Raw genomic sequence first — 14,783 nt, forward strand, 5'->3', positions numbered from 1 at the left:
TGCAAAATGATGCAAAAAGAGAATGCTTTTTGAAGAAGACCCATTAAACAAATCTGCCACCACCTCTCCACTGGATCAACTCCACACCCACATCCCTCCAACACCACCCATTTTTTTTTTGCAAGTATAGTAAGAAAGAAAGAAGGGAAAATGTCATTTCATTAAAGCAGTGACAGAGTATACTACTGGGTATAGTATTCATGAGCATTGATATATGCAAGTGCATGAAAGCTCAAGCTCATTGGCTGATGGTCGTCTGCTACTTCGCATCACACTCGCGACGCTTTTTGTCGGCCTCTCTCTCTTTCTCTCTCTATCTCTCTCTCTTCCTCCCTTCGAACCAGGCTCTCTCTCTCTCTCTCTCTCTCTCTCTCTCTCTTGTTTTGCTTCAAACGGTACGACATGGCTCCTAACGAATAGGTGTCTCCTTGCTTGGAGCTGTTCCTGCTTCCTTCCATTTATGCCTGAGTACGTCTGTTTTCGTCTCTAGTTTCATATCTTTTGACATCGTCCCGTAGGAACAGTTGATGGGGTCTTACTGTAATCTTCAATCTGTGTTCTCGAGCTTCTGTTTCCAGGATTCCATGCTGTGTGAGATTTCTGCCGTTTTTCTCACGCAGTTATCCAGAGACTATGTTCTTTTTGACTCTTGTTCAAATTCCTTTCTGGGTTTTCTCTATTTCGTTTGATTTTTCTCAGTGATTTTGAGTTCTTCGGTAGAGAACAGCTTCGTTGGTGAACGGCCTTGCCGCTTACTTCCTCGTGATAGCTTGTTTATTTTCCTTAGTTCATGCTCAACTTTCTCATCAGGCCAATTCTTTTGGGTGCTTATTACTTCAGGATTCGAGATAATTAGAAACCCATGTCGTAAATTTTAAAGCTCCTTCACTTTGTCAAGTATCCTAGTCTTTTTGTGTCTTTTTTGTTGCCTTTTCTCAACTCCATTTGTGAAGTAATCCGAAAAGTTGACTTTGTAACATTTGCAGGTCCTGATTTGCAGTAAAATCAAAATAAACCCTATTTGTAAACTAAACAGGATCATCCTTGCTATATTTGGGAAGATATATTGGCAATCCAAGCCATGACTTTCAAAGAGCATGAAATGATTCGCAATAACTCAAATACACAGTGGCCGTCGCTAGCGTTTGCGCCTTGGTTGGTGCTCTATGGCTCACAAACTCCTCAGAGTGAATCCTTTGGTCGATTGAGTTCTTCATCAGTGGAACAACATGCTTCCGAAGAGTTCCTCCCTCCATTCAAAAAAGCGAGTCAAGCTGTCGAAGAAAGCACCGACAGGCCAGATACGGCTCAATTCGCCATCTTTACCGGTACCCCTTTCGGCTATCCTTGACCATAAAGTTTATGACAACTCATCTTGAATATATTTCAGTCTCTGAAATGTCGCTTGTCATATCTTAGTATGATTTCGCTTCTATTTAGTGGAGCCGAAGCAACCGTTGACTGCATGTATATCAAATTAGAGATGTCTTGCTTGCCTATTGTTTTCTTGTCAAGCTTATCTTAGTGACTACTAATTTCACAAGGTTGTTAACTCAGCCACAGAAATAGACTACATTGATGGATAGAAACAAGGATGCTAGGACATTACTTTAGTTAAAAGGTAAAAGAGATACCTTAGTGTAATGGATTGCTTCACTTGGATGTTTCATCAGGAAGAAGAAGAACGAAAGATGCTACTGAAATATAATTCTCTTGCTTCTTCACTACACAAATATGAATTGATGCACTGCGCCTTAATTTCATCTCCCATAGTTTCAATAGTTCCTCACATACTGTATTAGTTAAGTTCTCCTACAGAAGAATAGCCATGTAATAACCTTGCAATTAGCGTAATCTGATCGCACTTTTGGGGCCAGTCCTAATCTTGTCAGAGTTCTGCCGTTGATAGACATTACATACTAACTAGAGCATCATAAGGTACCATTTTGGGAACACGAGGTATAATTCTTGTCATGCCTAACGATGCAAGTTATAATTCTGATCCTTCAATGGTTTAAGGATATACTTCACAGGATATTGCTCAGAGATTTTTTGTTAGTTAGTGTGAACGTTCTTCTTGTTTGTGTCATGGATTCGTAGATGTACAGCTAAATGTATTGCGTCCATGTAATCCTAATCAGTGGAGCACTCATAAGTTGGAACGGTTTCGACAAAGCATATCAGTATGCAAGAAAGGAGAAAATAAAACTCCGCTTGCCGATCCACAGTAATTTATTGACTCATTGGTCTGATTCTAAATCGATAATCAAGAAGTCGAGTAAAAGGGTACTAGTTGTCACAACAAAGAACTTAGGTCATGTTCCACGATCAGTATGCTTTTCAGTGACATGCCCCTCATTGGCAGTGTATATGAATGGCTTTGTTCTGTAAAGGCCTAATCCAACTCCTAAAAATTGGGTAGAACTATACTTGCTAGATGGTCCATCACGTATCCGACTGGACAATGACTGTGCAGAACCAAACCTAGTCCTCTCAGAAATATTTCTAGGTAGAAGCAAGTATAGCAAAATCAGAGCAAACCTTAATGCTCTATGCACCTCTAGTTCTGCGTCATTCGTGCTTCAGGAGGTGAGCAGCCCATTTTCCGGTCATTTAGCAAACATCATATGCATGCAAATGCTGCTGTCTAGGGGAACCCTTTTACGCCAATAGCGAGCACATGCTTCAGGTGGCATGCTCATCGACGACGATGCCATCTGATGGCAATTTGTAAGTACAAAAATTATACTCGACCTACATTAGAGGTTTGTGTACGTTAAGTTATACGCTTTCGGATAGTATAGTAAGATTGTCGATTGAGCATCTCTTGAGATTCTGTTCATCCGCCTGACTTAGCAGTTCAGGATACTTTAGCTTTTTTCTCTCCCGGTGCCTTCTTTTACCCCTGATTTCACTTGTTTGTAGTTGTAATCACTTGTGCCACTCCTATTAGACTGGGAAGATGGAATGACATCTTTAGAAGGTAAAGGTGATGCCATCCACTAGAAAAGAAATTTGAATATCATACATGTTTTTGTTGTAAAATTAGCAGACGCTAACGCATTCTACTATTTAAATCTAACACGAGATGAAGAAACGAGAATTGATAGAAAAATAATACCCGAGATTTATGTTGTTTGGTCCAAGTTTGGTACTTGCTTCATAGGGAGAGCCGGCCAAGAAATTCCCTATGAATCTGGAGAATATAAAAGTAATAATCGCTCAAGTATTTCTAAGGCCTAAACTACACCTAAAGCAACATCCATTAGTGTTATATCATAGGCCCACAAAAAAAAGAAAATTATTCAGGAAATTCACAGAGAAAAAACCCCACATTTATTTGTTTGCTCTAGTGTTTAATAACCAAGTAGAATTTTGTTTTTGTATGTTGTTATGCAACTTGTGAATTAAATCAGAAAATCTCGAAGACATCCAAAATATTGACAAGACTTCTACCGAGTCAACTTTTGTTTACAAGCTCGAATTGGAGATATGGTTTAACAACTTACACTTTGGCTCGTCATCTATAGCCAAGTCATAGTGCTCATCAACAATGCTAGTTCTCCCAACGTCACGAGCACTCAACCATCTCAAACGTCTATTAAGCCAAGTACAACTCGGACTTGTCTAAAGGAATGAACTCGGTCTACATGTCTACAAAATTCTTGGCTTTCTGACGCAAAATATCTGTCACCTAGGAACTCAATTATTTGTGAACAATAACTAGATTCCACCCAATACCGCATCAACTTAATGTCCAATGCTAAACATCACTAATCAAGTCATTACACTAATACCGCCTCTTCAACTCCTTTTGTTGTCACCTTGTTTCTCGCTTCAGTGGCCAATGAAACTATCATCTCTCAAAGACGCCTTCCAACTCACCGCACAACTCACAAAGTAAAGGCATAACTACTCAAAAATCAACCATCCTTCAAAGTAAAGGCACAAGTCACCACATTTGCAAACCTAGTTACTGCCTGAAGTGCATCATATGAAACATACCTCAATGTAAACCTAGATTAACCATTATGAAAGATCAAGCCTAGTATAATCCACATCATGATTCGGACAACCCATAGAACTATCATTTGAAGCATGGGACAAGTGCTCGACCCCCATCCCAATACACATAAATCAAGACAATTTACAATATGCAGCAAGTAGAGAACATTTGGAACTTCTCAACTCCATGTTGAAGTGTCTTGATGCTTTTCCGACGTAACACCTTTGAGTTACTTGCAATATTCCTTAGTTTTCACTCTCAAATCTCCAAACTTAGAAGCTGTCTTTGCTACAACCAACTTTTTTTTTATGGCAACATATGCATACAATTGCCACTCTACTCAGTCACCTCTACCGATCACCTCGAAGTTTCATCAATTGTGACCATGAAACAACTATCGGCTCCTATGGAATTTAATGACTTTAAAGATACTATTACATCTATTGCCCTCTGAGCATATCCGGACTCTCCCAAAGGCTCTACTTATATCTGAATATTACCTAGATTTTTCTTTGTAAGCAATCCATTATATCCCTTTTGAAATAGAGCAAATTTCTCAAAGAAACATCTCTACGGAACATAAACTCAAGTGAATCTACCTTAGTGCACCATAGCCTGTGTCACTTCATATCATGTGCACAACCTAGAAATATGCAATTCTTTGCTCTTGGCTCCATCGCACAATTACTCACACGAGCTTATGCAAGGCAATTAAACAACCTCGATCGGGTATATTCACTACTTCGGCCTATATATCTTCGCTTAATCTAGCATTGGAGAGTAAAGAGCGAGCTCCCTCCAATATAATCTCCTTCATCAATTCTACACCTCCATTTAGCTACAAGGAGTGTTAGCAATAGTACAATGTTTCATTATGCCTTTCTCTATGCAAAATTAGCAAAGCTCATATGAACTTAACTCCAACCCTTTATCAATTCTTAAGTACATGATCTTCCTTCTTATCTCCCTTTTCATTTTCGCCTTCCTCACCTTGAACCCACCATGCACCTCATTCTTGTGATTTAGAAGACAAATTCAAATGCTTCCCGAAGCATCATCAATAAAGGACAATATATTTGGCACCACCCTTTGACAGAACTTGAGGGTTCCCATAAGTTTGAGTGTACGCCATGTAATCTCTGAGTATCTATGAATTGATGTACTAAACTTCGCTATAGACTAACTACCAATATCGCAGTGTCCACCGAGGTGCGGTTTCTCGGTTCGGTGACCTTCGAATAGACCCTTTTGACTCAAAACCATCATTTGCCTATCACTTATGTGTTTGAGACTCATGTGCCACAAGTGCATCGTGTTTTGACCTGAAGCCTTAGAGAATCTAGCGGTTGAGTTAATCACTGGCGTTCCTTAGAGGAGATACAACCGACGATTTATGTTCTTTCACATCACAATAAGCACACCTTGAGAGTCAAGACCTTATTTTCAGAAAAGATTTGATATCCAAACCCATCAACGGAATAACGTGATAAGGTTCTTTCTCGGCTCCAATACATGCCTTACATCGGTTAATGTTATCAACACTCCATAGTACACCTTAGTTTGAGCTATCCCAATCTCTAAACCCAAGCAGCACTATTTACTTAAACACTCTACTACCCTTATGCATTGATAGATAGTAACCCTAGGTCTATGAAAAGTCATATGATAAGGACAACTAGAGTCAAACACCCAATCATCACCTAATGAACTCGTGAGATTGCTTACACATAATCAACATACCTAAAACATTAAATAGTAGAAATGCAACCATTGCCTGCAGACTCCAACTTAGCTCATTCACCCTTGTACTTTGAACAATCTATTCATTAGTGTCCCATCAACAGTTCTGAATGTTGGACCTCGATTTAGAACGGCTTTTTTGTTCGCCACCGCAACCCTCTATGTTCATCTTTATCTCGAAACCTTAACCTTAGCTCTGATCTTGTTGGAATATAATTTTGATTTTAAAGAATGTTTTTTTTCTCTATTATTATTCTTGAAATATTGCACAAAATCAAGCCAAGAATCAGCCCAAACGGGTTTCTTGTGGAGGTATCGAGACGGTGAATGCCGTCGGCACCTTGATCGCGATTAACACCCTCGTGCTGGTCATCTACATACCCTTCGTCGTAAATGCCATCCTTAACTCCACGAAGATCTTTGACCACCTAGACTAATGAAAAAGATTACTATGAGGGTAAAAAACAAGTCTTTGTTCTCTATCTAGTTCACCGAGGACTCAAGCTAGCCGATCTTGGCATTTTGTAGTTGAATTATGTTCTTCTATACTTTAAGAAGATTTGATGGGACCACAACCAATTACTCTAAAAACTTAAGCTTATAGAAGAAGGTGTGATTTAATATGTCTATATTCCAACACTCCCCCTTACGCTTAGTCCGGTCTTTTGCCTAGTACTAAGCGTGGATATATAAATTAGGGAGGCAAATAGGGCCTTGAAAAGTGTGAATTCGGGATCTTCTGCTATGATATAATGAAAGATTTGATGAGACCACAGCCAATTACTTTAAAAGCTTAAGCTTATAGAAGAAGCCGTGATTTAATATGTCTATATTCCAACGGATACCAACTGTTATGAAACAACGCGAAACTTATGGATGATATAATCGAAGTCTAACGCGAAAAGAGCAAATTACCAGAGAAACCAACAATGAATGATAAGAATACTAGAGATTTATGTGATTGTTTCGAAAGTTGGTACCTACACTCTGTGGAGAGCCAACCATCAAGAAATTCATTTCGAATTTGGAGAATACAGAGTTTACATTCGCTTAATCACTCAAGTGTTTTCGTAACCCTATTTACTCCCAAAGAAAGTGTTATTTCACAATATCTGGCAACGTACTCACTCTAAAAATTGATGAACACTAAACACTCTTGCTTTCTTGAGTGTGTAATAACCCAACAGAAATATATTTTTCATATGTTCGTATGTGACTTTATATCTCAAATTGAAAAAAAAATACTCGATTTTCTTTCTTTTTATCTTCAATCCGAGATCGGACTCCACAAAATTTTGGACTCCACTAAATTTGCTTGGAGATAAATTCCCAGTCAGAAGACATACAAAACACAAGCTAGACTTCTTCCAAGTCGTGTTTTTAAACAGGCTCAAACTCGAGATATAACTTAACAATACAAGGGAACCATACCGATGCAGTTCCTTTTACTGGCTGCATGTGGCGCTCATAACACAAGGCGGAGGAGTTTCCTAATGGCATATTGAGTTCCGGGCAAGCCTTTCTAAGCATAATCCAGTTCTCTCAAAACCAGCCAGTGTACGGAGTCTTGCAATTGCTGTCAAGTTATTCTTGTGTCGGGATGACAGCGACACTGCTGCATAGTTGAAACCCTTTGCGCAATGATCTTACGTTATCGTGTGTCTCGATCATGAAATATGACTGATGTTGCTTGTTAAATGCAGGAGAAAGCAAATGCTCCATCGACTGGCAGAAACCTCAGCTAACCATGTCAGCTCTACCGGAATATGGTTCTAATCTCCGTTGTGAATTTGGCCAACCGATGGTATTACTGTGCTAGTAGCGTTGATATTATTCTTTATCTATAATTTCATATTGCCGATGCTAAATAAGCTACTTCTGTGCATGGATTATCATTCCAGATGTCCTCGAAATATTCGAATGCAGATCAGAGTTTCGGACTATTCCCTCTTTATGGAGCTCAATGCCAGGTCCGTTCATGTTCAGTTTTCATCTATCAACTAGTTAGTAGGTTCAGTCTTCCACAACCCAATCTTTTGCTTCCTAGACAGTCAGTCCCAATCCTTTAGACGTATCATACTCAAATCGGATTTCTTTACTCGCATCCTAATGGATGCGATATCAGTACAAAGTCATGTGCATTTTTCATGGATATGCAAGTTTGGTCTTTTTTCGGTTGCATTGAGGTTCTTTGAAGTCTTATAATGGCATGGTTTGCTCTTCAACCCATCTAGGGCCGCATCATGCTTCCACTGAATTTGACAGCAGAAGACGGACCGAGGTACGTGAATGCCAAGCAGTATCAAAGGATCCTCACCCGTCTCAAGTGCCGCGCAAAGGAGAAATCAGAGAACTTTGGAAGAGCCCGCAAGGTACTACCTCCATATGGTATCTCCACTATGTTAGTAATAATACCGTCGTCACCATCTGCAATTGAGGATGAGAAATGGGAGGATTGAAACAGCAAGTCATAGCTGTAATAACTTTTCCTCTAACTCATGTCCTATGGACAACCTGCCAAATGTTATAACTGTTAGTTTTGAGTCAGGTTTATCCACAAGAACAAGATAATAGACTTGTCCCAAACATTTTGCGAGTTCTTAAGCGTGGTGATTAATACTACGTTCTGCGTTAGAGGCTTTACTTTAATTGGATTTGGTAGAAGATTACACTATGCGATGATTTGTCATTAGTCTGATATATCGTAGAATAATGACCATCTTTCTTTAACATTTCTGGATTGTGATGCGTTGTGATCAAGTATGTCGCTGCTTCTTAGGAAGATATTGTTGCACTTCAAATCATATTCACTTCTCTTTCTGTTTATTGACAGCCATACATGCACAAGTCGCGCCATCTTCATGCTATGCGCCGCCCCAGGGGATGCGGAGGTCGCTTCTTAAATACAAAAGCCCTGAAGAACGAAACAGCAGTAAGCATGAAGAAAACTGGCAGTGATGGAATATCGCCGTGCCCAAAAGGTCCTCAGAGCTCGGAAGTTCAGCAATCTGGGAGCAGAGATTCGAATGCAACGAAAGTGAGAAATACCAACAGGACCAACGTTACTGGTTTGGAGATGGCCAGCCTGTATTCCCCGCATCGCTTGCTGACCAATCACGTCCGACCATGCGCTCACCCACATCTGCGTGTGGATAATGCAGGGCACGACATAGTTATGCCCGGAAACTGGGCGCCAGCAGCCGATAGCTGCTGCAACCTCAAAGTAGTTTGAGGGCAACGGAAGTGGTTCCGGGGCTAGTTGCAGTGCCATGGCCACGTCCTAGCAGCAACCATAAGTCGAGGCTTAGTCGCAATTACTGTTTTTGCACTGAGTTTCTTGGTCTGGAACCATTTGGTTGTCTTAGGCAAATCATCCTTGGCTCATGTGCATCGAGGTAGTCTTGACCATGCTATTTAGGATGGCTTGAGGCGTTTGAGACCTTGATGCCTAATAAAAGTACAATATCAAAAAGCGACAATTTTAGGTTTCCCTTGCTGGATGTTGATGTAATAAGAGCATGTCAAACGTGCGTTTCCTGTCAAAAAGACATCAATGCTCTGCACATGGTGTTCTGGTTTCTGGCTGATTTACTTTGATTATTTGCATTAGAGCCCGGCTTTCAGGCATATCCCTTCTCTACTGAGCACAAGTCAGTGATGCAATCTCGAAAATACGATGCATTTCATGCTCGTGCAGCTGCTTGATACACTGCAGGACAATTGGATTTCCAGATTTTATGACCCAAGGAACAGGACATACGAAATAGCAAAGATTAGGCAGAAGAATTCATGTGTAAGCACCAGTTGCAACAACAGTCAGGTCTCAGCAGCCCCTGACGATGACCGTCGTTCATCGCTCAGTCAACGGCTATAGCTTCACAAGTCTACATTCTGATGAGATGGGCACTAATATATTCTCTTGGTAGGTTCAGTTGCAACCATACCTATAATTGAGACTACGGGCGCATGACGGTCAAGAGGTGTGATCTTCTTCTGGCTGATGGAATAGGAGGGTAATCTAACATCGGCACTGTGGGCGAGACTACCGAATAAACCTAACGAAGATCGAGAATTATCTATCTACATCACGTGCAAACCCAATGAAGAACAAACCTAATGGAAAGAGAAGTGAAAAATAGGTGGAGTTGGAAGGAAACATCCTTCAAAGAGCAGTAGAGCCGGTTGGCCTTTCGGATAATATCCATGAAACTACGAATCTCCTTACGCCTTCTGCAATTTCGAAAATGCAAAGGATGTAGCTCAAATAAAAATTGGCGTCAAGTTCCTCCCAAATCACTCAAACATTTGCCATTAACTGAATGAAAATCAGAGTGTAGTTCAACGAAAAGATGAGCTAACCCACATCCAATATCATACAACTGAAGGCGAAAAAAATAAAGCAATCAATTTAAACAGGGAAGCCTTGAGTGTCAAAAATACAATGCCGTAGAACAATATGTATATCACTAAATCAACCAAAAACCCAAGGAACCTCAAGCTGGAGGTGGAGGCGATAGCGCTGGTGCTGGTTGGCTGCTGCTGCCGCTGCTATTTTTTTGCCATGGCTTCACGGTAAACAGCACCACAAACAAAACTATCACTAGCAAAATTATGATGGCATAACATGTCCATTTCCGCGTGTTCTTCTGATACTTCCTAGCGGTCTGCAAGCGCTCGGTCCCGCCTCGCACGAATGAGTTGGCTCTCCCCACCTGGCTCTCGATGTCGTCCAGCTGCTCGCCCTGAGACTGCACCAGCACGGCCATGTCCAAGAACACCTGGTGCAGCTCCTTAAGATTCTTCTCCATGTCCTTGACGGCATCATGCCTCTCCTGGATTTCCTGTATCGTGTCCAAGACACTCCCTCTGCCCTGTTCCTGAATGGCCTTCTGCAAGAAGGTCTCGCTCTCGCCTGCGTAAGAATCAGAGATGCGTAAGAATTACAATGATGAAGCTCAAATACTGTCCTGCATTACAAAGGAAACGGAGATAGTGAATAACAGAGTAGCTCCTCTGCCTTGATTTTCATGATTCTTCACTGCAGAAATTATTCTAAGTCCCTACATTGTGTGAGTTCTAAAGTGCACAAAGAGCCGTGGTTGATCCTCAAAACAGAACAGAATGACATTGTTCCACAAGCAACTTACAAACAGCAATCAAAATGCTAGATATACCCAATTCCAGTTCCCGATTCGACGGCTTCCAATTTAGCAACACCACCAATCTCATGCCAAAACTCAATTTCGGAAATGGTTAATTTGTCCCCAATTTCGTATACATTCTCAAATCTGCACTGCGTTTGGCTTTTCTTGAACAGCACGTGTATGCTCGAGGCAAGCTCAAACATGGAAGCGCGATCCTTTCGCGATATTGGCATACCTAGTGTCGTAGTATATTGTAAAATTTACCTGTTGAGATCAACAGATCGAGCGTCCTATCATCAGGGTTCTCGCCGGTGACGGTGAAGTACCTCCGCTGGACGGTCTCCCTGTACTCCGACGAGATCTGCTGCCTCAGGACGTTGAAGCTCTCCATCGAGTCCTGCAGCTTCTTCCTCAGCCCGTTGACCAGGGAGGTCCGGGTCCGGTCCGACGAGGATCCCGGCCCGCAGCCTGGGAGGCTCCGGTTGGCGGCGTTGGACCGGTCGAGGGCCTCGAGGCGGACCTTGACGACCTTGGCCTTCTTGAGGGCGGCCGTGACGTCGGCGTCCATGCGCGACCTGAGATCCTTCACGGCCCTCGCGTTGTGCAGCGTCTTGCTCTGCTCGTGCGACGACTGGAGCCTCTGGCGGAGCGACTCCAGCTCCTTCAGCTCCTCCTTGATGGACTCCACGTCCTCGAAGAACTTGTCCAGGTTGACCCCGCCGGAAGCCGCGGCCGCCGTCGTCGCCTCCGCAGCAGCCATCTCGACGTCGTAGCGGCGGTCGGAGGCGGCCCTGGGCGGCGACCGGTCGCCGCGGAAGCGGGAGAAGGAGCCGGAGAAGAGGTCGTTCATGGCTGGCGGGTGGTGCGGCGTTCCGGGTCGCTCTCGACGGGCAACGAATTGGGATTTCGCGCGTTGATTGACGGAACGAATTGACAAGCGAAGGTTCGTCGTGTTCCTGTGAAAACTCTTGGATGTTATAAGCGTGGGTGTTGCAAGATCTCTCTCTCTCGAGAGAAGATATACGACGAGAAGTCAATGAGAAGTGGGGTGGGGACAGGTGGCGAGGAGCTTTCTTGGCGGAGTAAAATTTTTCCGGGGAAAAGGGAGAGGGGAAGGGAAGATTCCGGGAAAAGGCGAGGGCGGCGAGAATCCGAGTGGGAAAGCGCGTGGGGGCTGGGGGTGATGCGCGGGGGCCTTGTCAATGTCAACCGTTTAGTGAAGTGAAGACGACGAAGAAGAGACCTGGTCTGATCCGGGGTTTCGGACTTATCTCCGATACTTCTTCTGAATGTCCTTATGCACGTGCGAAGGCTCACGTGGAATGCCCTCGTCTCACTTTGGATGCTATTACACGAAAACACTTGCAAAATGGTATGGAAATAATCGAAATTCATATATATCCACACTTTGATATTAAAAAGAAGGTCGGGGTCGATCTCGAGACGTGGCGGATCAAAATCTCGGAACACGACATTCAAATCACGACTCACGGTTAGATCTGATTACGAGGTGGAACGGAACCACTCGTGCCTCAAGGGCCGGAGACTATTTTAGACGAGGCCCGAATAAGGGTCTCTAGTTACGAGGACTCACGTGAATGGGTTTGAGCCACGCCTAGCCCGCAAAACCCACCAGCTGTACAAAAATAACGAGTTAGACTCAAGTTAAGGGTCAATCCAAAATGACCTCCCGTAGATTATGAGTGAGCATGGTTTCAAAATAAAATTGAGAACCGGAGAACGGGATCGGTGGGAACCTATCCGGTTCCAGGTTTTGAGGTATGTAGGGTAGGTTTCGGGTTTTAAATATTAGTGAATCAATTCCGACGGACGGGATCTAGATTCTTGGAACCCGTCTTTGTGTTTTTCTTATTTTATATTTTCATGCAAGCATACGGTATTCCATGGTATGATATTAAGTGCGTACTCTGGAATCATTAATATAAGTTTCCATTTTTGGTGACATTCATGATCGAGACTTTTATTTTGGCAATGTTTCATACTCTTCATATGACTAAATATCAATTGTGGTCGATAGATTATAACAGCAAATTGTAATCATTACAAGTGATGATTCACCGCAATCGCTCAATTAAGAATACGGGTGGAACTTGAGTAGACCTTAGAACAGATATTGAAATCTACGACAGTGTAGATTCTAAGTTCCGGGATATGCATAGTAAATTTCAGGTTTCAAAAATTGAAGAACCGATTCTAACGCAATAGCCTATCAAGAACAACAAACACTAAGAAATCAAGCAATTCGAGATCTTCGAACGACATTACGCACCTAATTGAGTCATGCTTCTTGATTCGCGGGGTTTGGTCCGAACGAAACCAGCAAAGCTGATACGAGACCCAATATGATTCACACATTGTCCTCTATAATGTTTGGTTTTTGGCAGGTACAAAACTATAAAAGCAATTGATGGTAGCCGACCAACTTTAGAACATTTCTAATTGCATGCACTCTTGTGGGACATTTGGCAAATAGTTTGTGACCGAATTGTGTCGCAATATTAACTTAATCTCCACTGTGCCATCTAACATTACATTTATGGTCAAGACTTTCAAATTTGTTGCCCACCCTTCAAATGACTAAAGTACCCTTATTTTTAATGCAGAAGACTTTAGAAACCAAATTAGACGTCAATATTTCTAAAAGGTTGGCTAACAATTCTGACTTTCATGTTGCGCACCACACCTCTCACTTTCGAAATTTATATTATGTCCCATTTTCTTACGGAAAACAAACTGTATCTATGCAGGAGCATATAGCATACGAAGGGTCCACTATAATGAAAATGAAATCACGGGCATCATAACTTTTGTACAGTGCTCGCTTTAATGCCAAAACGTGCAATAAATTCCGGTAAACCGTCCTGTGTAACCTTTCTAGTAAATTTTAGTTCATATATGGCTTTCTTTGGACTGATTTTTTTTTTTTATTAAAGTCAACGAAAGGTCGGGTTCTTATTCATCTTCGTCTTCGTCTTCTTTGCCAAAGACCAAGGAACAAGGAACGCAACACACAAAACTCTCTCTCTCTCTCTCTCTCTCTCTCTCTCTCTCTCTCTCCATTCACTTATGAATATGCTACTTTGCGCCGACGATTATCGCGGCGGGCGGAGCGACGACGTCGGAAATGAGGTAGGAGAACTTGCCATCCTTTGTGTCCGGCTGAGAAGGATGGTTTTGAGTTGAGGCAGCCTTAAAGGGTTTTGTGAGGTCTGGGGATGGAGATAAAGTGGAGTTGAGTCGGTGGTGGTTGTGGTATATCGGAGGAGGTGACTCTTCGAAAGCGTTTGATGATATGGACAACGGCCATCTGCCGTGGCTGCCTTTCATGGCACTGTCGACTTTGACGTGGAATTTCCTTTCATTATTTTATTATGTATCAATTTTTTTTCTTTTTTGTCTTATTATTATTATTATTATTATTATTATTATTATTATTAAGGGTTGATAGGAGGCCGTCGACCGTCGGCCACTTCACGACGGCTTGCGAGCCCTCGCTGTCCCTTCTAGCAAGGGCCGACCACCGAGGGATTGCTTAGTTTTATGTATAAAATTATTTGTACCCTTTTTTAAAATTATTTTATACTTAGCAAAAGCGTGTCAATTCTTCGAAAATATTTTCCTTTTTTTTTTTTTTCTCTCTTGTATAATTTCCGATAAATTGAACTTACAAAAAAGGGATGGAGACACCGATTGTCGCATCAAAGCCAATAACCTACTTTTCATGGAAAAAACTCATCGTCGTCTTACTCGATAATTTTGATAACGTAAATAGATCGGTTTATATATTAACATTAGATCGAAGGGTATGATCTTGCCGAAGTCCGTTTAATATAGAATAAACTTCGTCAATTTTGCGTGAATTTAACTATATC

At 42.0% G+C, this 14,783-nt stretch overlaps 2 protein-coding genes across 5 annotated transcripts; one reads left to right on the forward strand and one right to left on the reverse strand.

Moving 5' to 3' along the window:
* Positions 1-367: 367 nt before the first annotated feature.
* On the forward strand, positions 368-9,308 carry LOC115741830 (nuclear transcription factor Y subunit A-10-like). 4 transcript variants are annotated; one of them, XM_030675836.2, is made up of 6 exons: positions 368-468; positions 987-1,328; positions 7,450-7,550; positions 7,648-7,716; positions 7,981-8,118; positions 8,580-9,308. In XM_030675836.2, the coding sequence occupies exons 2-6, from the start codon at positions 1,082-1,084 to the stop codon at positions 8,976-8,978; spliced, it is 954 nt and encodes a 317-aa protein (XP_030531696.1). In that variant the 5' UTR covers positions 368-468; positions 987-1,081; the 3' UTR covers positions 8,979-9,308. The 4 variants fall into 4 exon arrangements, with proteins under 4 accessions (XP_030531696.1, XP_030531695.1, XP_048138387.1 ...); XM_030675835.2 differs by having other exon boundaries at positions 381-867; XM_048282430.1 differs by having other exon boundaries at positions 381-762.
* A 674-nt stretch (positions 9,309-9,982) lies between these two features.
* LOC115741829 (syntaxin-121-like) lies at positions 9,983-11,890 on the reverse strand. The gene is made up of 2 exons (XM_030675834.2): positions 11,155-11,890; positions 9,983-10,658 (listed from the first exon to the last, which is right to left on the reverse strand). The coding sequence occupies exons 1-2, from the start codon at positions 11,738-11,740 to the stop codon at positions 10,240-10,242; spliced, it is 1,005 nt and encodes a 334-aa protein (XP_030531694.1). The 5' UTR covers positions 11,741-11,890; the 3' UTR covers positions 9,983-10,239.
* Positions 11,891-14,783: the final 2,893 nt, after the last annotated feature.

This window comes from Rhodamnia argentea, chromosome 7 (genome assembly GCF_020921035.1).
Source record: "Rhodamnia argentea isolate NSW1041297 chromosome 7, ASM2092103v1, whole genome shotgun sequence".
Lineage (NCBI taxonomy): Eukaryota > Viridiplantae > Streptophyta > Magnoliopsida > Myrtales > Myrtaceae > Rhodamnia > Rhodamnia argentea.